A 26,745-nucleotide genomic window follows, 5' to 3' on the forward strand; every position below is an offset into this window, starting at 1 on the left:
GCTTGGAGAGAGTGCTCTATAGCTCTGTGCCTATGTGCGGAGGCGTAGGTGTTAGGAACCAGTTTATGGAGGAGCCTGACAGCAGAATCTGAGGTGGGGACCTCATCTTTTTCCTGTATTTCTGGTACCTAGCACAAGGCCACATATATGTGAGTTATTCAGTGAAAACTGAAAAACCTAAGTCAATTTTGATACCATCATATATTTTTTAAGTCCTTTTTTTTTGGTAAATGGTAAATTTGTTTCTCATTCTCAAGATTTGGAAAAGTTGGGGGAAATCCCCATAACCTACCACTTAATGTGAATACTCTTGCCGTGTTGGCATATTTCATTTTAGTCCTTTATATTTGATTTCCTTTAAGTTATATATGCCTTTTTCTTTGTGTTTTTTGTTTTGTTTTGTTTTTTTCTGGTATCAGGAATTGAACTCATGACCTTGCGCTTGCCAGGCAGGCACTGTGCCGCTGAGCTAAATCCCCAGCCCTATATATGCCTTTTAAAGAGTTGTCAGTAGTCTCCATTATCACCCTTAACTTCACGTAGAGTTGGGTGTTGCCTTTGATCACTTACAGGTCTCTTTTTCACTGCATGCCACTTTCTCAGTGGAACTCTCCCATTCTGGGCGCTGGGGTGGGTCCTCTTGCCCGCTGTGTTCCATAGCGAGTGCTTCTGCGGCAGCACAGGACAGATGGGGCTGCTCAGGTGAAGAAAGGTGCTCTCTTACAGCCCCAGAGGGGAGACATTCCAAGCCGAGCAGAGTGACTTCTTCTGAAGGCTGGGTGGGAAAGGGCCATTCCAGGCTTCTGGCCTTGGCTTGTGGGTGGCTGTGTCCATGTGGGGCCTCCCCTGCAACCCCACATGTACGCACACTTACCGTTTATGCGCACACTGGTTATAGTGAAGTGGGAACTGCCCTAATGATACCAGTTTGACTCGACTGTCCCTTTAAGAACCTGTTTCCACCTAAGCTCATACTCTGAGCTGTGGGAGTCAGGACTTCAGCATATGACTTTAGAGTCCTGAGACACAATTCAGCCCATCGCTCCCCCCTCCCATTTATATGTGGGGAAATTGAGGCCGAAGCCCAGTAGCTTCAGATTTGATTAGTTTGAGATAATGTTTGATGTTTATTAACTGCTCAACTTAACTGAGTTTAACCAGTTGAAATCAACATATGTCATAATTGTATAGATGTTACTTAAAAACCAGATTAAGTGCAGCGTACTGGGCTTGCCTGAAACTTTATACTTCTGAAAGACACTTGCTCAGCCTGTGGCACAGATTGATTCTGATTTAAATGTACCAGGGGACAAGGGACTATGGGCTCTTTGGTGTCCCAGCAATTCTCAGGTAATGGACCACATTCCATAGTGAAATGAATCAGTTTTAGATACTGGTCTTTGATTTTTCTATTTTTCCATCTCTTTGGGAGGGGATTTCTTCCAGCTTTTGGATTTTTTCTCCTAAGTGACTTAGGTGTGGGGTGCACCAGCACCCACCCTTCCCCGACAGCACCAGAGAAGGACAGAATCAAGGGGTAAAAAGTACAAAAGTAGCCAGACAGTCCCTGGGGAGCTGCTGGGCAGCAGGTGTTGGGCTGTGTTGCTTAGCCTGCTCTGTTAGGAAGGAGCACACGTTGTCCTGGATGAAACTAAGCCTGAGAGTGACACCCCCTGGAGTTGTTCAGTGCATGTCACCTGTGTGCCTTTTGCACCGAATACCTTTGGGCAGAGCACCAATTCTTCTCTTAATTTCCTCACATGAATAGACCACGGAAGGCTTAAACTGTGATCACTGTGTACCCCTCATTGTTCCTGAGCCAGCCCTTTGTTCCTGGGAGGCACTTAGTAAATATTTGTTGGGAAAAAGATGAATGAAGATAGAATGAACTCATCATGGGACAGACATGGAGACTATCAGTTTGAAGTGAACCAGGGAAGTTCCAAAAGACATTCCATTCAAACCAGCCTAAAATGCTAAGAAATCCCCATCTTGCTTTGGCTGAGCATAACCAAACATTGAAAAGGCTTTATTTAGCTCAACGATTTTGCACATACGTTGATCCTGCCTGCCTTGATGGTTCTATGTAACTCTCACGTGGGGACAGAGAGCCATCCTAGTTATTATTCTTCACCCTAATCCATTTTGTAGCAATGCAACAGTTTCTGAGAACTTTGTGCCCTTTATAATACGGTACTGTTTCTCTAAAGTTCATACTAACCCTTTAAGACTAGTTGTACTAGCCGTTTACGGATGGCTCAAGGCCACAGGGCTAAAAAGGCAGGCTGAAGCATCAGTCACTATTTCTGTGCTATTTCTGATACTTGTCTTTTCTGTCACTCATTCAAGTTTTATTTAAAAAAGCCAAAGGCTTATGGACTTTCATAATCCGTATTTAGTATCTGTGAGTAAAATAAGGAATGGGTTTCTTTATGGGTCAAGATAGTACTTGTCTCTCCTCCTTACAGGAGGCGTAGCGTCCCATAGTTATAAAAGCAAGTTTCCGAGCTTTTTTGTGCGCCAAGCATTGTACAAAAGCATCTTTATACACTCTCTTACTCTTCTCAGGCACCGTGAGAGGGTAAGGGAACATCAAGGCGGAGACTAGGACCCAGGTGTGTCTGATTCCAGAATCCTCAGGCAGAGGTATTTGTGTCACTGTTTGCCTTTGTATCTCAGTTGCCAGCAGAGAGGCTGCCCCCTTGCCACTGGGTTTTACTCTAGACCTATGGTAGGTGCGCTCCGGAACAGTGCTGCGCGTTAAGGTGACCTGAGGGAGTCTGTGTCCCCAGCCAGCGCAGACCACTCCTGAAAAGCACGCAGTGTTTATTTGAGTAGCACAATCCAGGACCTACTGTGGCGTCATGGCCAGGAAGAGGCCTTAATGTATGTCATTCAGGGCGACTGGGGATGCATATCTAAAGAATGCAGGAGGCTGTTCCTTGGGAATGTGGCTGGTCACACCTCAGTTAGCAGGAGCTGCAGGGCCACCAGGATGTCTTTCCCAAACACAGCCTGCAGGGCCACTCCTTCCTTTGACATGCCTGTGTTCTGAGTGTCTGCTGAGTTTCCAGCGCTGTAGAGATAAATTTGAGGCATTGGCCCTGCTGGCTTGGAAATCAGTCTTATTTGAAACTGTGTATGTAAAACAGTTTTAGAACTGATAAAAGATCCCTGAGGCCAGCGTTTCTTTGAGCCCATTCCGGATGACCCAGGTTCTCTGGGGTTGTCGGCTCTCCTCTCCCCGTCTCGAGAGTGAGCTTGGACCCAGGCTCCAGGGTGAAGCATTCACACTGAACTCATTAGGGACCGTGACTGCAAGTCCAGCTTCCTCTCTTTCCCAGATACAGGTGCTCAGGACAGAGAAAGGGACGATCACAGGTCGCTAAAACAGCGACACCAGGCCCCCAAGCCCTGAGCCAGCCCTCCCTGTGCTCAGTGGCCTCTAGGTCCCATGGCTCAGCCTGTCCTGTCTGTAACTCGGGCAGTGCTCAGGCACTGGGGTCCTCTTTTCTGAGAGGCCTTTGATGTCTGGGATCTAAAGTGTTCCCGTTTCTTTCTCGGGCTGCTCTGGCAGAAACTAGACAGTTTAGGTCACAGCCAAGGGGCAGAGAGAGGGTGGGGAGACCTGCAGTTCTGAGTCCTGGCCCACACCCTGCAGGTTCTTGTGAGGCTGGGACTCAAGTCATTTGGAGTAAACCCACCAGGTTGCACACCACTCAGTATTTTCTGTCCATGGCACATAATAGGTGCTCATTAAGCACTTGATATTCAGCATAGTTTTTAAATTATATTTATTTGATGGATAAATATGTAAATTTATAATATGTGTATATATGTTATATCACTTATTAAATTATCCTTTCTATTCAGAAGTCAATTTTTGCTTCTTAGAGTAGTGGTTTCAAAATCACATTAAGGTAGAATCACCTGAATATCTTACTAAAAATAATTCTAAGCTGGGCATGGTGTCATATACCTGTAATACCAGCACTCCAAGAGGCTGAGACAGGAGGATCCCAAGTTTGAGTCCAACCAGGGGAATTTAGAAACTCAGTGAGACTTGGTCTCAAAAATTTAAAAAAGGGCTGGGAATACAGGTCGGTCAGTGCAAAAGCCCTGGATTGAATCCCCAATACTAGGAAAAAAAATTAACGGGGCCGGAAGTGTATCTCAGTGGTAGCATAGTACTTTCTTAGCATGTATAAGGCCCAGAATTTGATTCCTAGCACTGAAGAAAAATTTCTGAGGTCCTCTTCCCTGAAATTTCAATCAAGTGGTTGAGTAGGCCTAAGTGGAGGCCTGGAAACTTTTTTAATAATTGCCCTTGAAATGATTGGCTGGATCTGAGAGTCACTGTCCAGAGAACCACCTTATCTTATTGAGTGCCCAGTTTTATCCTTTTAGGCAGACCTGAAAATAGGCAGTAACAGTCAGGTCTGGAATCTTAACACAAACAAACACAAAACAGTGTGCATAGGGATATAGAAAGTCTCTACCCAGGACGATTGGCGAGTATAGCTTGTGTCAGATTTTGAGGGTGAGCTGGAGAGAAATAATTTGCAAGCCTAATTAGACCTGCTGCCCAGTTCTCAAACCTGCAGCTCTAAGCCTCCTGCTAATTGGCAGTCCCTTAATAGATTAGGACTTGGCATCAGGTTTGCATGTTATTATAAGCCACACACAGAAAACCCAGTGGCTGAGGAACTCCTGCCAAACTAGGCCAGGGTTTTTGTGAGTCTTTTGAAATGTATTGGTCTTTCAGGGTTTTGTATAGCCAGTGTACTGAAAAGCATCAAACCATTCCTTTGGATAGGATCTGTGAAGGGCAAGTTTGCAGAATAATTAATTCCCCCAGAGCCATTCTGTCATCTTGATGGACGCGCTGCAGCGCACAGCCCTCTGCGGTCCTTGGAGCCTGAGGGATTACTTCTCACGGTTCCTGTGCTGTTCCTAGGGCCCTGTGTGTTGTAGGGAGGGGAAGGAGGAAACATTAGTGCACACCTGCTGCGTGGTTGTTGTTTAACACGCATCCCTGGAAAATCCCTACCACAGCCTCTCCAGACTGCAGGACCTGTTCTGCAGAAGAAGAAAGTGAGGTGCTAAGAGTTCAGTAGTTTGGAGTCACACAGCCACGACTTGGCAGAGGTAGGAGGGACTTGCCAGCTAATTTCTCCTAGTCTCAAAACCAAACCAGACTTGGAAAACTACTCTGATTTCTCTTGATGTGCGGTTGATTGGTAAGGACTGAGACAGTGTTTTTGGAGACGCATGTCACACACTGTGTGCATGTGTGGAGTGTCACGTATGCACTGTGAGTTCTCCCTCCCCTCCTCACGAGATACGATGTGGTCCTTGTGCCGAGGGTTGGCAGCAACGGAGGGTGGCATCATGCAGGGGGCCGCGGGGAGCTGGAGAACATGGCTTTGCATGCGATTGCAGGGGCCTGACCTCGGCTCAGTCTTGGAGCAGTCTGGTCTTGCTCTTCCCTCTTATTCTTCCAATTAGGTCCTACTTGGGGCTCCTCCCCTTGCTTTTCAGGTCCATTTCCAGAAGAGGGGAGCTGTAATGGAGGCCGAGATCTCCATGAAAATCTTCCATTTCTCAGACAGACATTCCGGGGAGCTCTCGTGGCAATGCCATGGTGAAGAGGAGTAATGCTGTTTGGCATTTTGCCCTTTAAAAAGTGTGCATGCGTGCAGGGGCTGTGGGAGGAGGCGGATGGGCAGAGAAAACACTGGGGGCTTTGTCATTTACTGCAGTGAGGGGTCAGGTGGGCAGGCCGAGAGGGGAAGGCGGGAGAGAGGGCCTGGGACCCCACAACCCCTTCCCCACCCTCTCAGCCCCTGCCCGATTCCCGCACTGTGAGAGCTTTGATTTGGAAGAAAGACTAGACGTGCCGCCCCGCCAAGGGGAGCTGACTCCTTGCTGATATGCAAGGGCCTGGCTCCCAGACCTAAGGGGATAAGTCCCAGGAAATACCCTTTTGTCTCAACAGTGACAAGAGCCTGCTCTGGAACAATAGACTTCCTATACCCAGCCACCTAGGAGCCGCTGACAGTGCCAGTTCTCCCCCATGTGTCTGAAGGCCTGGCCTTCAGGAGGAGAGGTGGCACTACCAGGGCTACTGAAGGCGGCCAGGACCTGCAAGGACAGCACCCACTCCTGCAGTCCAGGGGACCTAAGGATGGACAGTGTAGTGGTGCCGTTCTATGCAAAGTTGGCCTTTGCTGGTGGCTTCCCCTGTCCTGCTCCAGGGCCGCGCCCCTGTCCTCACAGTCTTTGTATCGTGGAGCTGGCACTGCTCACCTGGGAAGGATTCCTGGGAGAAAAGAAGGGGTGGCAGACGCTCAGCATTTATCTGAACGTCTGCAGAGTGGGGCTGCTTTCTGGAGCTGCTCCTGGTGAGTGAGCATCTGTGAAGTCCCGAGGTCTCAGCTCTGTGTCCCCCTCATGACCCGAGAAGAAGCTCTGTGTTCCTCAGTCCCCTTGGCTGGGATGTGGGGGATGGAGCCTTCTTGCTTAGAAAATCCTCCACACGGCACCCTTGGATAAACATGAAAACCATCCCCAAATTAGAAAGGTCTGAGGGACACCCAGGCAGACCTCCCCCTTCCATTTCGCACATGAAGAAGACGAGTCTGAGAGAGCGGAAGTGAAAGCGCTGCCTGTGATCACACGGTCGGTTCTCAGCAGGACCAAGACCCACAAGTGTGAGTTGTTATTATCAGTGATGGTTGAGGACCACTTGCTTTTTAACATCATCTTAGCACCAGAAACTTCACAGATACTCCCAGACCCGCTGTGTGATAATGTGGATGTCAGACATTGTTTCCACTGAAGCAGACAGTCCAGGCCTCCAGAGCACGGGTGGGCCAACCCATCAGGCTACTGCAGACCCCGGCGCTCTGGAGAAGAAAGGCTCGCATCACGTGACGCCAGTGGATCCATTTGGCTGTAACTTATTGCCATTTATAGTAGTGGTGGCAGTTCAGGTAGAAGCCTTTTCACCAGGTAAGAAGATTCTGGATTTGAGAACATCTGAAACTGCCAGCTTATTTCCTTATCTGCGTATATCTTCTTAGTATCAGTGTTTTAGGAACTGGCTCCTTCAAATGACTTTCCTTGTCTCCCCCCACCCCTGCCGCCAGGAGTAAACGTTGAGTAGATTAGGATGAAACAGTGATCTGTTAACTTTTCAGGAAGAATACCTTTCCAACTGTAGGTGGAGAGATACAGAGATAGTTATTCTTAAGCACATCAGATGGCAACCAGGACTCCGAACTCTGCCCGTTGCGCTGCTCAGAACACAGGTCAGCGTGCCGCTGGCTGCCGGGCCCTGTGGCTCTGCCTGTCCTTGTGCTTGCACTTTAGTAATGCCACCCTCGAAGTTCTTGCCACCTTTCTGGATCTTGGTTCCCAGAGTAAGCATTCTTAGAGGACAGGGACTGGGTCTTACTAATTTCCGTAGCCCATAATTTTCAGAGAAGTTTCTGCCTTCAGAGTAGCCTTTTTCTCCCCAACTTTCTTGCCCACCCAGTGTCTTTGGAAGACTCACAAGGCGTGGATGGAGACTTCGGTATCTGGGAAAGGAGCTGGAGTTGCACTTGGATCAGGTGTTCTGTAACGCCTTTCCCTCCCTGGGTACTTCTAAAATGGAAACATGACCTGGGAGGACAGCACATAGGGAGGAAATCAAGTACAAATTAAAAAGTGATTAGTGAGCATTTAGGCAGAAGGTCAGAGGGATTATTTTGGACTTCAGACTTTTCAGCTTTCAGGGCTTGTATTCAGTTACAAAATTACATCCCTGAATTATTTGTGCAGGTGGCAGCTGTCGGATTTGAAGAAGGTTTCTGTGCTTTACAAAAGGAACATTGACAAGGCCGGGAATGGAGAGTGTAGCCCTGGGGTGAGGCTGTCTTATCCACAGCACCCCAGAACATCTCCACTCTTGCTCCATGCAAGTGACAGTCCTTGTCTAGGAGACATGGCCCTGTCCAGTTAGGCCAGCCACCTACCGAGGGAACCGGTTAAGCCGGCTGTAGGCATATGTAAACAGAGGGTAGTAGATGTGCAGGACAGGCAGGGAGGAGAAGGAGCCTTTGTTAATACTGCCATGGTATATTGCATCTTCGTAGCTCTTCACAGTGAGGGTTGGCATCTTTTCACTGAGGCTCAGAGAAGTTAAGCAACTTGCTGAAGATCACAGTAAATTATAAGTGGCCAAACTGGTTTGTGAAGCCACATCTGAGTTCTCTCTTGAGGCCTGTGATCTTCCTCTTACTCGGAGCTTTCTGGAGGACAGTGATTCCCAAGAGGATCTTGGCAGAGGGATGGGGCGCCCTCCTTGTCTGCAGTCAACCCCTGAGCCTTGTGCAGCTGGGTAGGGTGAGGCTTGGGTGGCAGCTGAGTCACTGCTCAGCTTGCTTCTGAGAGCTCTACAATGCATTTTGTGCTAGTTTGGGTCCACCCGTTTCTCCTTACATATGACCATGTGATGTATGAAGACATTTTTACCTAGATAGTAAGGCAGGTGTTCATGCAGCAAACTTGCTGAGGGTTTTAGCTTCAGACCCTTGTCCTTTTAGTAGCTGTGTGACCTTTAGCAATTCACTTAGCTTCAGAACTTCACAAACATGACTGCCTTGGGGGCTGGGGATTTAGCTCAGCGGCAAAAGCGCCTGCCTGGCAAGCGCAAGGTCGTGAGTTCGGTTCCCGGTACCGGAGAAAAACCAAAAAAAAAAAAAAAAAAAAAAAAAACCATGACTGCCTTGCAGTGGTAACATAACCCTTGAATGGAGAGGGCTGGGAAGCTAGCTGGTTAGGTTCCCCATAAATAATTCATGAGGGTAACAATGTCTTGTTGGGAGTTGTATTAGGAAACAGGATTTGGGATGTGAGAATATTAGGTTAAAATTCAGAGGGGGAAAATTTTCACAGGTCATAGAGAGTGTTTGGTGAGGAGTTTGAATTTAGATTTGTTTCCTAAGCATTTACTCACTATTCATTTTGTTGTTGTTTTGAGACAGGGTCTCATTGTGTGGTTCAGGCTGGCCTTGAGCTCACTATGTGGCTCAGTTTCCTGACCAGTGCTAAAATTACAGCACCATGCCAGGCTGAATATTCATGTTTTGAGCACTTACTAAGTGCTAGGAACTGTTCATTGTGCTGGAGACGCAGATGAACATATGAACTAACCCTTTTTTTGAACAGACTCTTAGCTTGTACCAGAGACTTAGAGGAGAGGAACAGCTACCATCCTCCTGTGGTAGGTCTCAGTCTTCTGATCTGTTAAATGGAAAGATGACGGTTAAGATCTCTCGCAGGTCCAACATTTTATCATCACATTACTGGTGTGTGCCTAACTCTGTTTTGAGTAAGATTTGTGATGCCGACAGATCTCTGACCGACTCAAACTCTTAAGTCCTTTCTCACCTAGTTTTATTCTTTGGGATTCATGTGCTTCTACCTGAAGGAGCTGTTTTTGTGTTTAATTTAGGTAACTATTGCCTTTAAAAGTAGAACTCTTTGATAACCCCATTTAGTAATGCATAGAGAGGTATTAGTTGGGTCCACCCGTTTCTCCTTACATATGACCATGTGATGTATGAAGACATTTTTACCTAGATAGTAAGGCAGGTGTTCATGCAGCAAACTTGCTGAGGGTTTTAGCTTCAGACCCTTGTCCTTTTAGTAGCTGTGTGACCTTTAGCAATTCACTTAGCTTCAGAACTTCACAAACGTGACTGCCTTGCAGTGGTAACATAACCCTTGAATGGAAAACATTGATTGGTGTCTCAACCTTGGGTCAAGGTTGACACAAACAAACGTGTGCGCACCTTGCCATTAGACACTCACATGTCTAATGCAGCCGTGACTTAGGAGGACAGGCATGGTTAAATCAAGAGTTATTTCTACAAAAACCTCCTTTATTCTCTCATTCGGGGGTAGGAAAGACAAATGCATCCAAAGTTAGTTAATAGAAATGACTGAAGTGACCAGATGTAGGAAAATCAACAGAATAGGCTCAGCGAGGATGGTAACCATCACACAACTGGCGACATCCAGGAGATGTGCGAGCCCGCAGCCCCGGGAGAGTGCGCGCTGTGTCTGAGGAGGGCAGCCACACCGTTACTGCAGCACTGCCTGTGTGAGCGCTGCTGCAGAAGCTGCAAATCTGGATGTTCCATGAGACTGCCTGTTATTAAATGTTAACTCATAGTTAAAATTTGCTTAAACCTTGGGTGGGCCAAACAGAACATCTGTACAGGCCAGATTTGGCCATGGGCTGCCAGTGGGTGACTTTGTCTGGAGCTGGGACCATGTGCCGGGTGGGGTCCCTTGGTGCCCTTGGACTGCCCACCAGCGCGATGCTCATTTCTGGCTCTGCATCTGGCTCCAGTCTGGCTTTGCACTATCTCGAACTTTGACCCTCCTAGGTGTCTGATGTCCTGCCAGTCCACATAGTGTTTATTCTACCGCCATGGGGACACGGTGCTCTCCATACACCTGCGCAGCATGGCTTGGGTGGGAATGTACATGCTGATGATTGCATGGGTAATCATCGGAAAAATAAAAAGAAATGTTTTTTCTTCACCTTTACTAATAGGCTTGCCTCCCATGTAGCCTGTGTGATCTTTTGAGAAAGTATGGCAGAATTCCTGCTGTGATATTTCTTCCCTGCGTCAGGGCGGCGGGTCCTGCAAACCACTGTCAAAGGCCCATCTGTTTGCCCAATCCTAAAAAGTCCCTGGAATTATAGGATTTTATGAGCTTGCTTTTCCCTAGGGATCAGATTGCATTTGGGAAGTGGCCAGTGGGCCCATAGCTGCTTGAATGAACTTGGGCAAGAACTCTGATCACAGCTTACCTCTTGCTTTAAGCTTCAAGTGGCTCCCTGTCCCACACAGGAGCAAGAACTAGTATTTTTTGAGCCAGGCAAGTACAGGATAGTTTATACACTGTATTTCAGTCCTGGCAATCAACTCTGTATATTGAGAGCTATTGTACAAAGTCCTGTTGTATGAGGATTAAAAATAAAGTTCAGAGAAGCAATATGGCTTTCCCAAGCTCATGCAGCAAGCCTGACAGGTGGGAGAAGTAGGATGTGAAATCCATGTGTTTGACTTGAAGTTCTTAATATGCTGGGCAAAAAAAGGACCAGCCAGCGCTGTCAGTGGGCATGGCGTGGCTAAATGAATCCTGCGCAGAAGAGATTATTCTTGAAGAATCAGTAGGAGTTTGTGAGTGATACTTAACGAGATGGTAAAAACATCCCTTCACAAGGGTGTTAAGAAGATCGAATGAGATGATGTAAGAGCTGTGAAGTGCGGCACACACATGTGATGCTTGCAGCGGCCCGGGTCTTGCCATTGAACACATTTGTGCCACCGATGTGTAGACATTGTTCGTGTGTATTAGCAAGAAAGGCGAGGCGGCCTTGAGTCCAAAGGGACTTCAGAGCTGGACAGTTCTGTTACAGATCCTGGCTGTTCTTCTTAGCAGCAGTGTGGACCTAGACACATGACAGCTTCTCTGACCCTCAGCTATATACTAATGATTAATTTAGGGGAGAGTTTTGAGAGTTAAATAGTTAATATATACAAAACTTTTGACTAGGGAATGGACATTTATTACCATCGCTGTTCAAAGAGGAATTGAAAGAGAGGAAAGAGATCTTGGGAAGTCATTTAGCTTCACCACAGGTGTGATGGTCTAATCCTGTTGCCTCTGGGAGTTTTACTGGAAATAGAGTTCTCATCTGTGAAATGTATAATGGTGATAAGAGAGGCCTGGGGCTCTCTCAGTGAAAGGTACAGACAAGGTGTTTCCAGGTGAATGTGGTAGCCTTTTAAAAATCCCACTGAAGAGGTTTAAACAATCAGCATTGGAGGAGGTTTGCATAAGGTTCATGTTAATTAAAGAATTAAATGATTTCACTCTAGGCCATTTCAACTGAGAAAGGCCATGATCAAACCAAAGATAGGCTTCTCTTTGGGGACCTGAGACTTCTGAAAGTGAGGGATTGTGTGCAGTGTGAGGACTTCCGTGCTCATTTTTGTGTCTCTACCACCCAATGCAAGTGCCTGCTATTCAGGAACTGTCTCTTCCTGATTGTTGAAATAGATTTTGGACTTGAGGGGGATGCACATCCCAAGACTAGTTTCTCTGTTTCCCCCAGGTGGCTGGTTTTGGTTCTGGCAGGCTTCTTTTGGTGAAGATAGGGCCTGAACTTTCTAGCACTGAAGAATGAGCATTTGTCAAGGGAACCCTGTAGCTCCAGAATACTGCATGTTTGCCCCGGCCAACAGCAAGTGTTTTTCATGGCAGTCTCTTCCCAAGGTGAAGAGACGCCTTCATAGTAAACCGAACTGTGGCCATCTGGATTGTGTCCAGCTTAAAAATCTGGACAAATATCGTAAACCAAAGAAAGTTTGCACACTTCTAAGACCAGTAGCAATTAATTACTTTAAATAGAAACGCTGTCACTTATGAGCAACATAAATATTTGTATTTTGAACCTCTAAGTAGTAGTTGGGTTGACCGTTCTGACCTTAAGTGATTTTTTAAAAAAGTCAGTTGGTCATATTTTAACAGGGAGTACATTTATAAAGAAAGGGGAGGGTCAGGTCAGGGAGGAAAAAAACATGCACCAACAGAATGATAGACCTGGGTTCAAATCCCAGTCACCCGTTTCTTCACTGAGGAACCCAGGAGACATACAAATTCTGGCCTCTGTTTTTTGTTAGTTACAGATGAAAATAATGACCCACAACTTTTCATAGCTATTATGGAGATTAAGTTAATTCCTAATTAGACTCTCAGTCTCTTGAAAGAAGAACCCTGGTATCTTCTACCTGTACTTCTGATATCTGGCCCAAGTCAGCCCTGTTTTCTGGTTCTGCACTGTGGGTGAACTGCTTGACCTTTCTTACCTCCAGTTTTCTCGCTTGCGAAGTGTAGAACAGAACCTACTCATAGCTCAGCACTGTAGGTAAGATAGATGAGGTTCCTGCCTCAAGTCCTAGGAGCTGCCTGACTTGAGCAATTACGTTACACCAGATGTCTGCCTGTGGGTTCTGTACCCCATATTATTTTGTGGGTAGGTACACAGCGTTCTGCAGATCCAGTGTAATTATTACTCTTCAAGAGCCTAGGCTCTACTTATTTATTTCAAGGTAACTACAGATTAGTTAGGGTAGAAGACTGGACAGTGTTTGGAAAAGGCCTCTGAGGACTGGGTGTCTCGGAAAGATGAAGTCCTTTCTCAGATGGCTGCTCATGCAGAAGGTGCAACCGTTTCTCCTTCACCTTCCCACCCCACCCCCATGCACATCTCCCTCGCCAAGGGCTTTCTGAAAAGCACTTTCAGAGAAGGAGGCTGTGTTTAATTTTGTGCAAATGTGAAGTCAAGGCTGCAGGGAGCAGGGCTTTGTGGCTGGGTCACTCTGGTAACACTTCCCACATGACTTTATCAATGGGTGGGCCACGAAAACTTACCCTATGTTTTTTTATGCCCCACCCCCAAACCACCCAACCTGCCCAAGTGTTAGGTTTTCAAAGCCGGAGAAGTTTCAAAGGCCTGAACCCAACACAGGGGCCTTTCTTCATGCTTTGATTTTCTGCCCATTAAGTGTTTGTCAGTGAGTTCGTATTTCGCCACCTCTGCAGCCTACACATCCCAAGGAGTCCCTGGAGGTATAGAAAGTTAATTGATCCCTGATTGAAAGAAGAAGAAATGCTTGAATCTGGCTCTAGGGCCACCAGATTATTATTATTTTTTGGCTCTGCTTTGTAAAAAGCCCATAATGCACATTTATTATTAATAAATCTAAAATTCCAGGATATTGGCTTCAGAGTTTTGATTAAATTAGATACGTGTGTATCTAATTAGCGCGTGTGTGGTACAGGGTGGCTGTTCAGGGAACATTAGCTAGTGCTCCTGCCTTGAGTGTTCCAATTTTTTTTTTTTTGTAGAGGTCATGGGAGTTACTGAACTTCATCTAATTTATTAATACTCATAGGTGCTTCCTTCTCTGTGTTTTAAGTGACTCATTTCAAAAAGCACCAGGGTTTAGAATCAGATCATTTGAATCCCATCCAGCTTCTTTGCTTACTTGCTGAGTGACTCTGGTAACACTTTAATCTCCCTGAATCTTAAAGGTGGCTTAACCTATTAGATTTATGACTGTTTCTCCTATTAGCCTTTGGGCCACTCGAAAGTTGGGATTTAGCCTCTTTTATGTCCGTCTCCCAGGCAGTGCCTGAAGACGGTAGGTAGCCAGGTTTGTCAGACCCAGTAGTGTATGTGGCACATGCTCAGTTTGGGTACGTAGTAGTTGTTCAGTAAACATTAGCTCTTATTAGTCTTTGTGCCATGTTTCCCTTTCTCCTCTTTATCATCTACTTGTATTTCTCTTCCAGCTCTGTAGCGAAATTTAAAAGTATGTTTTTATAATTACCAACATTTTGCAACTTCCATTGTCGGTGTCTCTGAACTACACTGATTTTTTTCATGAATGTGCTTAGTCTTTGGGTCTCAAAAACCTCTCTTACTTATGGAAGGATCAACTTGGGCTCCCATCCCCCATGTGATTCTTGCAGAGTGGTTTTTTTGTGCCTTTACTACAATCTCCCAGACATCAGTGATCACACTAGATATTTCCTGGTGCATTTGTGTTTGTGACTTCCTTACAACACCAAGTTCCCAGGAAAGGTGCTGTGCTAGGTTCACTTCTAGCCTCCCACTGCCCAGCACCGGGAACTTTCCAGAGATGAAGTGAACGGGGGTGTAGAAATCAAGATGGTGTCAGGGTTGAAAATGGATACACCACTTTGGAAGAGCGCAGCCCCTTCCCTGAGACTTGCAGTAGCCAAACACGGTCTTGTGTCTCTTGGGGACCAGCTGCCCAGTTGGGAGTGTTTATAATCGCCCATCAGCTGAAGGGGATCTGAAGTTACCCTCGTCCTGGAGCAAAGCCAAGATTTGACTGGCATCACGCCAGTAATGCCACAGATTTGTAGGCGAGACAGAAAAAGCCTTTGGGTTTTCTAAATGCTCTCTCCATGCCTTTCAAGAAAATAAACAATATATTCAGATTCTGCTTCTTGTCTCTTTGTGGTCATCATTCACATAATCACAACCGGAAACCACCCCTAAGCCATAGGCAAAGAAAGAAGAAAATGGGTTTGGATGGATCCCAGTTTAAGAGAAGGCAGAGGAACTGACCAGACAGATTTTTCTTTCCCAGCCATCTCTGTGGGCCGCCTCCTCCCTGTTTGCACTGAGTGTTCGTACTGTGCCTCAAACGCTGATGTTACCCAGTGTTGTTGCCTTGAATTTCTCCAACTGACGCTTCCTGGACTCAGTTTTATTCTCTGTATCTCCTGACTGGACTGTAAGCTCCCTGAGGTCAGGTCTGGGACATCTTGTGTTATGATTGGACTTCATAAAAACATAGTGAAGAGTCAATGAATATTTGTTGAAGAAATGAATGAACTCAAAAACACATCAGCTGGTACCATCCCAACCATCCTTGAGTTAGATCCATTTCTTCCGCTGAACAGATGAGAAAGGGAGTTCTGGCGATGTGAAGTCACTTGCTCGAGTAGCAGGGAGTAGAACCAAGATCATTAAGTGAGTTCTAACTCCAAAGCTCTTTTATATGTGTTTTATTGTCCTCAGAAACACATGTTTTACAGGCCCATCATGGGAGCACTATTAAAAATAGAAGCTGGAGGTCTCAGAGTGTAGTACAAATGTGAGGCATGGGGAGTCCATTCCCTTCCTGGGTTTATTAGCAACGCTTTGACTTCCAGGCACCTTAGAGGCTGCGGCCCAGTTCGGACTTGCAGCTAAACATTTTTATCACGATGTGTGGAACTTTAAAAGCAGACTATTAATATCAGACTGCTGGCTTCTTGACTACTTTTCATAGCCAACTTGGTCATGTTCCAAAATGTTTAGGCTATAGATTGAAGATCATTCTAACCCATAAGATAGCTTTCCCACGTCCCCCACCCAAAAGATCAGCTGACTCCTGTCACTTCTAAGCTGAGACTTTCAGCTGCTCACCCTCCCCGGCTACTCCAAGGCAGAGACAGAGTTTCAAAAGTTAATGGTTATTGCCTTTCAGGGCCCCTCTGTGTTTACTTTGAGAAGGTCAGGCACAATACCGTGGTGTGTTGCTGCTCTTTCTTTTCAAAGCGCCAGTATGAATTTGATAAAGTAAATTGTTGTTCTAGCAGGAAGCAGTTAGGGGTCACAAAATAAATAGCCGTAGAATTCAAATAAATCCAAAAGAATAAAACCAAATAAATCCATGTGCGTATGCACAGTGATACATAAATACACTCTTTAGAAAGTGAGCGTTTTTATCGCTGCCGGTCTGGACCAAAGTAATTGAAAAATTGTGGCATTCGTGGTACTTTTTCTTTTTTGGACATGGTCTAGGGCTTTGAGCAACGTGACATGAATTTAATTCTTTGAAAAACACGAGGTGGAGCTTTATCTTTTAAACAACTGCTTATCTTGGGATTTTTCAGCTAATGAATTTCGCATTTGGACAGACCAATTTGCAAAGTTAAATTAGGGATTTAGGTGTGGAAGACATGGGTTGAGAGGCCACAAATGAACTAAGTATTCAGAGGCTTCATTTGACAATGAGGAAGGCATGTTTAAGTGATCCTTATCAAAAGATTTAATACGGAAACACATAGGAGTGCCTAATGCATTGTTCGGGCACAGTGATGGTGATCACCAAGATTTTTTATAGTCTTCCCTCGTCATGACATTTAGTGAAGGTCTGAGCCCTCTCCCTCTGTGAGGTGGCACTGGAGTCTGGCGTTGACCTTGAGTAAAGGACAGTGAAAAGTATCTGTCTAGGGGAACAGGAACAAAGCAAGACACCATCCCTGTGGACTGTTTTCTTGCGGGGTGAAGAGGAGCAGCAGACCTGGAGGCTGGCGAGGAGAGTTTAGGCACAGATGCTTTATCTCATCCTGTACAGTGGGCATCCTTGCTAATGCTTCAGCAAGGTGGTACCATGCCCATGATCGGGGCTCCTCAGGAAGTAAGCGGGTGGATACATGCAGGAGGCACTGAGAGCTAGGAAACCAGTCAGGAAGCTACAGTGGTGTCTGGATAGGAGTCCTTATGGAATTCACTTTTCACTTCAGAGTTCTGAGGGACTTTTCGGGGCAGGTGATGGAATCCATGACCTTTGAGAGAATGGCACTGATAGCCAGCAGCAGCTGCCAGAGCCGCGTGGTGCCCTCAGTGCCCTTGGGCGCCTGTCCAGCCCTTCGACAGCTGGGTTGAGCTCAGAGCTGCTCAACTCTACTTGTTGACCCTGAACAGTGAAAGAAAGCAAGGGCTTCAGGATGACATTCACCCGCAGCTCCTGTGCACCGTGCTGAGCTTTTACAGATGTTAGTCTTCTTTATCATTGCTGCATCTCATTTGGCTGTGGGGAAACTGAGGCTCACAGAAATGGGTGAGGTCACACCACTAGAAAGTGGGGGATCTAGAACTCCAGATTCTCTCACTCTTCAGCCTGCACTAGTCCATGCAACCTGGCCTTTGGCTGAGCCTCCCAAGGGGAGCTGAAGGGGGTTGCTAGGAAACAAATGCCCGTGGAGGCAAAACAGGGCATCATTAGCTTTGGGGCTACGTTAGCGGTTATTACAAACAAAGCTTTAATTTTTAGCAGGATGTTGTGGAATGGTGGACATCTCTGCCTTGACTCTTCCACGACCTCCTTCTGAGCACTTGAGCAAGAAAAGAAGATAGTGACCCTTTCCTCATAGGAAAAAGAAAGAAGGAGAGGAGATGCATGTAGCGAGTGACCTCTGTAGGCTGTAGATGGCTATAAATGAATCAGCATCCCCATTACTGCGGTTTGGGACTGTCTTTGCTGTAGGTTGCTACTCTTCTGCTTCCTTGCCTTGATGTTTTCTGTTTTCTCCTTCCCCCCTCCCACATGTGCGTGGTTCCAGCCAGCCTGCCCTTCCTCATCATTGAGACGAGCACCATCAAGCCTTATCGCCGAGGATTTTACTGCAACGACGAGAGCATCAAGTACCCGCTGAAAGTCGGGGAGACCATCAATGATGCTGTGCTCTGTGCGGTGGGGATCGTGATTGCCATCCTCGCAGTAAGTGACCTGCATTGTGATATCGTAGGTGATATTGGCCAACGAAGATGTAACAAGCCAGTGAAGCTGACCTTGTCTACGACCAAGCAGAATTTCATTACGCAGCTAGTACTGTTCCTGAAAGCCAGTACTTCCTATGCAGTAGACATACCTTCTAAATTATTTTCCATCAATCAATCCAATCAAGTCTAGATATTGTTCTTCTCTTTCTTGTGCAGTTTAAGAAATGAAGCTCCATTTTCCTTAAGAAATTAAGGAATTTTCCAAAGATCACTTGGTTAAGAGGGTATAATGCTGACATTTGAACTGAACTATCTCTTACCCTAGAGTCTGAGCCCTAGAGAGGAGGGATTAACTTCTGACTACCCCAGCTATCTTCTGTGTTCCCTGAATACCTTCCTTGCGCTGCAGAAATAGTGATGAGGCCACTGATATTCTCTGGTATGTTGTTTGGTTCTCCTGCCAAGTGGCTGTGGTATCAAAGTAAATAGAACTTGGAATCCAGAGATACAGGTTCTAGATCAGGCCCGCCAGTGTCACAGGCCGTCCACCTGACAACCAGCAATGTCTCACCTGCTTTCCAGTGTTGTAATAAGGTGTAGCGAGAGCATGAATATTACCATGCATTGCAGATTCTTAGTTGCTGAGCAGGTGATTCATGTGTGGAGTAAAGTCCAGGCTCACGTATGCAAGACTTCCCTTAAAGGGGGAAGCCCTCATTGCAGAGATGGTCTAGAATTATTCTGAGCAAAGGTGGCCTCGTGGGCATTGGGGAGGGAAGAGGGAGGGTGATTAAAAACCAGCTTATAATTTGTGAGTCCTCCATTTTCACACCTGTCCATTACATACCCCCTGTATTTGCTAAGTTTATCCTCTGCCCTTGAACCTTTGCCGTATGGGTGAAAGGGATAGGCAGCATGCCTACTAGGATCATAAATACTCTTGCTTGAACCACCTTTTTGTTCAGGCTAGGCTGGAGACTTATCTTTGGCCTGCATGAGGAAGCCAAGGAGGAAGGTTGTTAGTATCAACAACACTAAATATGAAATAAATATTCTTAGCCCCATTATGCAGATGGGAAGTCTAAAGCTCATGGGGGTTAAATGATGTGCTTAATGTCTATAGCTAGTGAAAACTGGAGTTAATAAAGCCTGTGCTTAGCTCATTTCAAAGTCCCCTTTGCATTTTCCAGACTTAGGTTTGAACTGCTCAAGGAATAGGCAGTCAGCTTATCTTGCCTACTTTGGATTAAGTCTGAGCTGCTGATATTATATGAACCACAACCACACACTGCGTGCAGCTTTTCTTTTGACACCCACTCTGGGGGCTGGTTGTAAACTTTGAGACCCCTCTTTGTTTTTTAATAACATCGTAAACCAGGCACACAATCAACAGTTTGAATTCGGGGAGGGGGAAGGAGGAATGGGAGAATTTTTTCCAACCTTTAAAAGAAAAACAGTCCATTTGGCAACTGTAGAAGTTTCTTAAAGGTGAACTAAGAATCTTTGTGTCCAAAAAGTGAAAAGTCTGATTTTCCTCCCAGTTGAAATCTTTGTGTTCAAAAAGGGAAAAGTCTGATTTTGCTCCCAGTTGACAGTTGTGGAATTGAGTTCTCTAGAAGAATGGCTTTTCCTGGAAAAGGTGTTTGTCCTGAAAGCAATGAACTGCATGGTACCTTGTGCTAAGGTTGGAGCAGGTGTTTTGACAGCTGGAGCATCAGTGAATTGAATGCTTCAAGGGAGTGAGTTATAACTCAGGAATGCAGGGAGATAAGGACAGCGCGCGCCTAGCGCTGGAACCCGGATGTCACATGTTCTTCCTGCTCTCCACAGGGCATTATTCCCTGCTTGCCTAGTGAGTGTGCTGCTTCCAGGCATAGCACAGTGGCAAGGAGAATTAGGCACCTTTTCCATGTGGATTAGGTGAATCTTTGGTTTTCTTCTGTAAAATGGGAGTGGTGTTGGCAGTCCTCAGAGGGATTGCCGTAAGAATCACATGCTGTAATGCCTGAATGCACACCCTGCACCTGTGTGGGGATGGGACCTGCAGGCACCAGGTACAGAGAGGAGGGGCTCTGGGGCCCTCAGCTGGCCCACGACTGCCAAAGGCAGTATTAAGGTAGCACTTTCCAAGGGCCACGCTTCTCTTCCTGAGCAGAACCCCTAGTCGGCAGCTGTTTCTCTGCCGTGTGCTTTCTGTAGATGCCAGTGTATCTTAAGAAAAAACCTCCTCTTAACAGCTTGGTGGTGGCTTCTGCTTTCTTCTGTTTCGTTGACGTTTTGATTAAAATGTTCCCGAGTTCCTGGGTTTCCTCAAGACAGTCATATACTGTTGCCTTGGTTAGAGGATAAGCAGTGATGTTGTTTCTCCACTCCATACAAGGTCAGCAAAATAGGTTTAGTTAGGGCCTTTCTACAGTTCAGAGAAACACCAGGCAGGAAAACGCCTCAGTGAGTGCTGTGTGCTGTGGGAGCGCATGGTCATGCTGGCACGGTCTTTGCTCTTGAAGAAACCCTAAGTGCTAGGTACTCTGTGTCCTCAGTGTGGTGTGGGTAAAAGGCGTCTCTTCTGGCCCAGATGTGAATGCCTCTGCTATGCAATGTGAGGGGCGATAGTTAACCTCAGGGAGCCTCAGTAGATTCACCTGTGCATTGGAGAGATGCGTGCTTAACTAAGCTTTCGAGGGAGAAATGAGCTGTTGGAACTCAGTGCTGGTACCTACCGTCCACTCAGTAAATGTTTATTGTCTTTATTACAAATGAGTAAACAGTTAAAAAGCAGAGTGACTTAGCCAAGATAACACATCTGATAAAAATAGTCAGGCTAAAAATAGTTCACTTTGGTATGCTTAGTTCTGGAAAAGTCATTTGACTAAATAACAGCAACAACAACCATCCCCGCCCCCTGGTAGCGGCTGGCTTAACCTGAAGCAGCATCTGATCCAAGGGTCTGAGCGACAGTGACAGTTGTAGTAGCGGGTGGCTGCAGAGCTGGGAATCTCATCATCCTGCTACTTGCTGCCCTGGGCCTTCTCCTGTCGATTGTCAGGTTTGTTGAATACAGTAAGGGAGACCTGGCCTCATGTGGCTGCCCTGGCTCCAGCTTGGACAGTCCCCACAACAAAGGCATGGAGTGGCAGCGGAGGAGACCAGTGCGGTTTAGTGATGCAAACCTTCAGACATTATAGAGAAAGCAGACACCTTTCTGTGGCAGGACTTGTGGAAAAACCTAGTCATTTTGACCTCTTTTTCAGATGTAGCTCAGATTCTGGAATTATAGCATAATAGGAATTCCTTCCAAGTCCACAAAGCAGTGGTTCCTATCCCTGCCTTACAAAGGCTTAATGACTCTAGCAGCAGTGAGATTAGGCGCAGACAATAAAATACCATCTCCTCGCCAACCTCTTCTCATGTGGGCCGTGAATTGCACTATTCAGTTTTAGGGACGAAGATTTTAATACAGCAGAAATGCTCAGCATTCGTTTTGGATAAGCATGGGCTCAGTGCTAGCCTTGGGCCGATCCCCTAAAGTGGTCTACATAGACTCTTAATATTGAGGAACCATCACACAGGTGTGTTATGTGTGAATCTCCCTCTCCCTGTAGCAATGAACGCACTCCTTTCCCTCCAGGATCCGGCTTGAACCTGACCCCTGTAGTCGTGTTCCTTACTAAGGAGTAGGCTCAGACTTTGGTATCATCACGCCCTTACTTTGTGCTCCCTGATTCTTTCACTTGCCCTTGAAGAACCTCAGACAAGCCACTTAGCCCCTTCCTTTTTCTGTAGGGCAGGTGACGCTAGCTTGGTGACTCCATGATGTCACGAGTGAGATCCCTAAGACCTGTCCCTTTCGTTTCTGCAGTGTTGCAGTTTACAAAACTGCAAAACTTGCCTCTGTGCGCACAGCCTCTTTCTTGCACCTGGTAGTCATCCTGGAGGTTGCTTGTTGGCGTTGAGACAGGGATTTTCAGTGATTCTCCCAGGGCAGAGAAGGCCTGACCAGGTGTCCTGGTTCTAAAATCAGGGCTTTTAAAGTGATGGCACCACGGCTGTCTTCTGCGGCCTTGCACCTTCCGTGGGCGGTTGTTTGTCTAGTACCTCTGGTGTCCAGGTGCTGGGGATTTGGCCATGCCCACCACCCCAGTGAGGTGCATGTGGCCTGGTGGCAAGGGGCATCACTACTGCACACTCCCTGTGTGGGGTTCTCCCCAGCAAGATGACAGCCTCCTGCAAGGCCGAGGGTGGGTCTCCTCCTGTATGGCATGGTAGGTACTGAATAAACACTGGGCAAGTGTCTTCAGGAAGCGTTCCTTGGTTTTCTCCTCTCTACCTTCCAAAGGTCCTAGAGAAGCCCGGCCCTCCTCTGTCCTAGTGGTCCCAGTGGCAAGTTATCTTACCCGTCTACTTAGCTGTTAGCTGTGCAGAGTAGGGGTAATGTCCAGGATGGTGTCAGAAAATCCCTGTCTTGGCTACTACAGGGTACAGGCCGTGGTGCTCAGTACACATTTGTAAAAACTATCAGAGGCCTTCTGTCGTAGGGAGAAAGCCTGAAGCGTTAGGCCAGACGATCTCGGAGGATCTGTGGGGCAAGGAAAGTTATCTATTTACTTCCCCCAAATCATGAGCATGCTCTGTGAGGCGCATGGGAACACACTTTGTACCCTATGCAAATCTCTTGCTGGAAAGACAAGAAGAAGAGCTCAGTACCCCCAGGACTTGTTTATTCAGGATCAGGCTTCGGTTTGCCCACATCTGGACTTCATTAGCCCCCCTTCCCCATCTCCCTTTATCTCCAAGTGCTCTGCCAAGAAAACAAAGTTCCCCAATGTCGCCTCCTCATTAGAGGTTAGTCGAGGTTTCAGCTCTGAAAAAACCTGAGGTCGTGCTGCCCAGCAGTGCATTAGTGGGAGACCGGGTCCCCTAGTTTACAATGCGCTGCATCTGTGCAATTAGCAAGACCACCAAGAGAGAGGCTGCATTAATCCTGCAGCTACGCTGTCCCTGGATCAGATGGCTACAGAGTTCTTCGGAGACTTTCTTATCCCCGGGGATGGCGGGAGGGGGCATCTATTTGTGACTTAACAAACACAGCCATTGAGGTCATGCTGTCCAGGATTCCGTGTGCTCCCTGTCGCCACCACCTGCACTTACTCTCATAAATGGGAAGAAGTGAGACCGGCAGCCGTTTTTCTTTATTTATGGGGGGCCCTTTAATGAGGGCTTCACAACTTTGAAAAATGTGTCTGGTGTGAAGGTGACGGTAGTCTCCATCTTAAGTGACATGTCCGGGAAGTATGTTCTGTGCCCGCAGTCCATAGTCAGTGTGTGTTGGGAATGGGGGTAGAAAGTGGAATAATCTTTATGAGCTATCTGATGGACCAGAAACTAATTTGTCGTATCTTAAATCCTCCTCAGCAGCTGCATGAGGTAGGTATGATTTACCCCAGCCTACAAATGTGAGAGGACGCTGGAGCTTAAAGGGTGAAGTGATTAGCCCTGCTGAATGAAAGAGGGTGCAGGAATTAAAACTTGGCCCATCCCTTGAAGCCCAAGCATTTTAATGGCATTTGCTGAACGTCCGCAGTGCGCTGGGTGCTACGCCAAGTGTTCTTTGTTTAGTTAGGTGTAAAAGATCCTGGCTCCTGGTGTGGAGAGGAATGAATGGAAGAAGAGAAAACATCTAGAGCACCAGGCAGATGAACCCTAAGACCGGCACACACGTCAGGGGTTTTGGGGGACTTGGTCCCCTACGTGCAGTGGGTTCCTAGTGCCTGCCTCCAGAACAAGCTGGCATGTGGAAGGCGCCGTGGGCCAGGAGCTGGGAGGTAAGGTGCAGATCTTGCCCTGGAGTTTATTATGAGGCAAAGGTGAGGCCAGGCAAGCACAAGACTGGCAAGGAGAGGAAAGAATTTGTCAGCAAATAAAGACAAAAGTCGGGGCAGCACCCAGCCCTCGGTCTTGGGGATGAGAAAGCTTCAAGGACAAAACGTGTCAAGACCTCCTGTCCCTTGGAACTGAGCAATAACTCGAGACAAGTAGCTTCTCCGTCATTGAATGCTGTAGTTGGTGTGCGGTGTGAAGAGCGTGCTCTGGGAGCTCAGAGGAAGCTCCTGTTTCCATCTGCAAAGTCTTCCTCACCGTCATCACGGGGTGAGCACTTGTCCCCTTTAACTATCACAAGGACCATTAAGCTCCTGGCACTATCACCATCCTGACTTCTGCAGGGAAGGAAACCGAGGCTTAACACTGCCCAGGACTCACGAATGGGAGAGCCAGACCTCTGCCTCAGGACCCTTGTTGGCACCTGACCTCTGCCTTGAAAGAGGGGTAGGATTTTCATCAGTGCCTCCAGTATTCCAGGCAGAGAGCATTGTTTCCGCAGTGGGAGAGACTTTGCAACAATAGTGTTTACAGGAAATGCAGCACTGACCTGTTTGTTTGGAGCCGGAGAGCATAAAGTAGTGACACAGTTCAGGAGGAAAAGAAAATTGAGGTAGGATTATGGAGGGCTGACGGATTTTCACTCCAGTTAAATGCTAGACGTTGCGCAGAATATTGTTTTAGCCCCGCCTGGCTGGTTCTGTAAGGGAGGGAAGGAGCTGAACCACGGTGGTGACAGTGCAGGGGAACAGAGAGGAAACGATGGGTGGGGAGGACCTCGCGGAGGTGGGATGGACAGACTTTGGCGGCAGAGGGGCGCAGCCCAGTGGTCTCTTGAGCAGAAATGGAGGGAAGAGAAGCAAAGTTGGGGGCAGGAGCGGGTGTGGATGCGATCTCACACTTGATTAGCCTGACAAGGGAATGACATCATTTTCAGGTTGGAAGCTTTAGCAGGAGCTTGCTAGGGTTGATGGGGTGAAGGGCAGGCTGAAGCTAGAGAGAGATGGAGAGAGGCCCTTTGGTGCTTGTCAGAGGTAACTGAAGTCGCGGAGATCACAGCAGAAAGATCACACTCTAGACTAGACCCAAATTTATTAGATAGAGGCCAGATGTGGAACCCCTGGAAAAGAGAGAAATCAGTGGGAAGAAAAGCATGGTGGTGCAATATTAGGAAATCCTAGAAAATTGGATGTTAAAAGGAATGTGAGGTTGGCAGTAGGCAGTGCAGCAGCAAGAGCAGCGAGGAGCCTGTTGCGTGGCCTGGCACCGCTGTCATCTGTGGCTGGGAGGCCCTGGCTTTTGGGAAAAGAGTGAGGCTTCATGTTCCAAGCTCTCTTCTCTGTGAGGCTTGGGCACAAGGTGGCCACTACCAATTCCAGCCATAAATAGCTTCTCTGGCCTCTATCTGGCCTCGTAGCCATCCATATTCCAGAAGTTGTAGTCTCCCAGAAAGTGCCGCTTGGGGCCTTGGATAGGTCTCGGTCTTATCTTCCTCAGACAGCAAGGCACTGATCTTCTGCCAGAAGGTTGAGGGTAAGCCAGTGAGAGAAGACACAGAGACTAAACGTCCAGTTAGTTATTTCTAGTTACTACAGATACTGCACTTTACTGCAGTAGATGGAGTAAGCACAGCTATACTTCTATCCCCGTCCTTAGAAGCAGGACCCAGATACCTTATCTTCTTTTCCTTGGGACTGAGAACTAAATTGAGAAAAATGAATCTCTCTGGGCAGAAAGAGAATCATTCATTCCTGTATCCAAAATGTGAAACACTGACAATTATGTGGCTGCAGGGAGGTAGGCATACAGGTACCTTAGGGGGGTCTCAGGCCCTTACCAGGTGTTCACTGTCTCTCTGGAGACGGAGACACCGCTGCCTGCTGGGGCCTCGATGACAGCCAGCTTGGTGCCATTGGAAGTGCTAAGGAGTAGGAAGAGGAGGCCCGGACTTCAGTGCCCATGACGCCCATGACGCCAGATGACCTTGCCTCATTTTCTGTTGAGGGTAACTCACTGGCCTGGATGGCTCTCACCATTCTCACTTGAAAAGTGTTGGTAATACTTTAATAATTCACAGGGCATTGTGACAAGGAAACAGCACAGGAGATGCAAGGTGCTTTGTTGGTTATAAAGTGCCATACAAATGTGACAGTTCCAGCACGTCAGAATGTAGCAAGTCTGTCCTTCACACCCAGCAGGGGAAGAGGCTTTCTCTGGCTGTAAAAGAAGGATGATTGGAACATTGTGTACAAAAAATATTACTTTAGGGGGTAATTTATAAATAGGGTGGAATGCTAAAAGTAACGCAAGGTTGACCTTTCTGCTTCAAGTTTCTTTTCATTTTTCTTCCCCTAAAAAGCCATTCTAGATGAAATGGTCAAAACCAAAGTGATCCTTGCCCATGTTTTCTGCTTCTGCCTGTGCTCCAGAGGGGTAGTATTTTCAGACTCTTCAGTTTGAAGTGTTTTTTCTGAGGAGCTCTCGGAAGTAAAGGAGATATTTTTCTACAAAGTATGTGCCCATTTTTTACTGTTTTGTTTTTCCCTTCTCCAGTGGGAGGAGAAAAAAATGCCCATGAACTTGGAAGGGTGCCTAGATGCCCAGTGCTCTATCACTTTCCTGGATCCTGGGAAATCCCACCAGGTTGATACTTTCAGTCATAGTTCATTGATGGTGACACCTGAACCCACATAGGTGAAGTCACTGGG

General features: G+C 46.9%; 1 protein-coding gene across 2 annotated transcripts in view; it reads left to right on the top strand.

Moving 5' to 3' along the window:
• Ppap2b (phosphatidic acid phosphatase type 2B) overlaps positions 1-26,745 on the top strand; it is a 74,940-nt gene that overhangs the window by 19,189 nt on the left and 29,006 nt on the right. Inside the window, exons 3-4 of one of the 2 annotated variants that reach the window (XM_013521597.1) lie at positions 15,789-15,795; positions 18,001-18,158. In XM_013521597.1, the coding sequence (XP_013377051.1) occupies positions 15,789-15,795; positions 18,001-18,158 (165 nt within the window). Of the gene's footprint in view, positions 1-15,788; positions 15,796-17,479; positions 17,499-18,000; positions 18,159-26,745 lie in introns of those variants that run through there. The other variant, XM_013521598.1, reaches the window with a different exon arrangement.

The sequence above is a fragment of the Chinchilla lanigera genome, unplaced genomic scaffold (assembly GCF_000276665.1).
Source record: "Chinchilla lanigera isolate Chin_1 unplaced genomic scaffold, ChiLan1.0 scaffold00063, whole genome shotgun sequence".
NCBI lineage: Eukaryota > Metazoa > Chordata > Mammalia > Rodentia > Chinchillidae > Chinchilla > Chinchilla lanigera.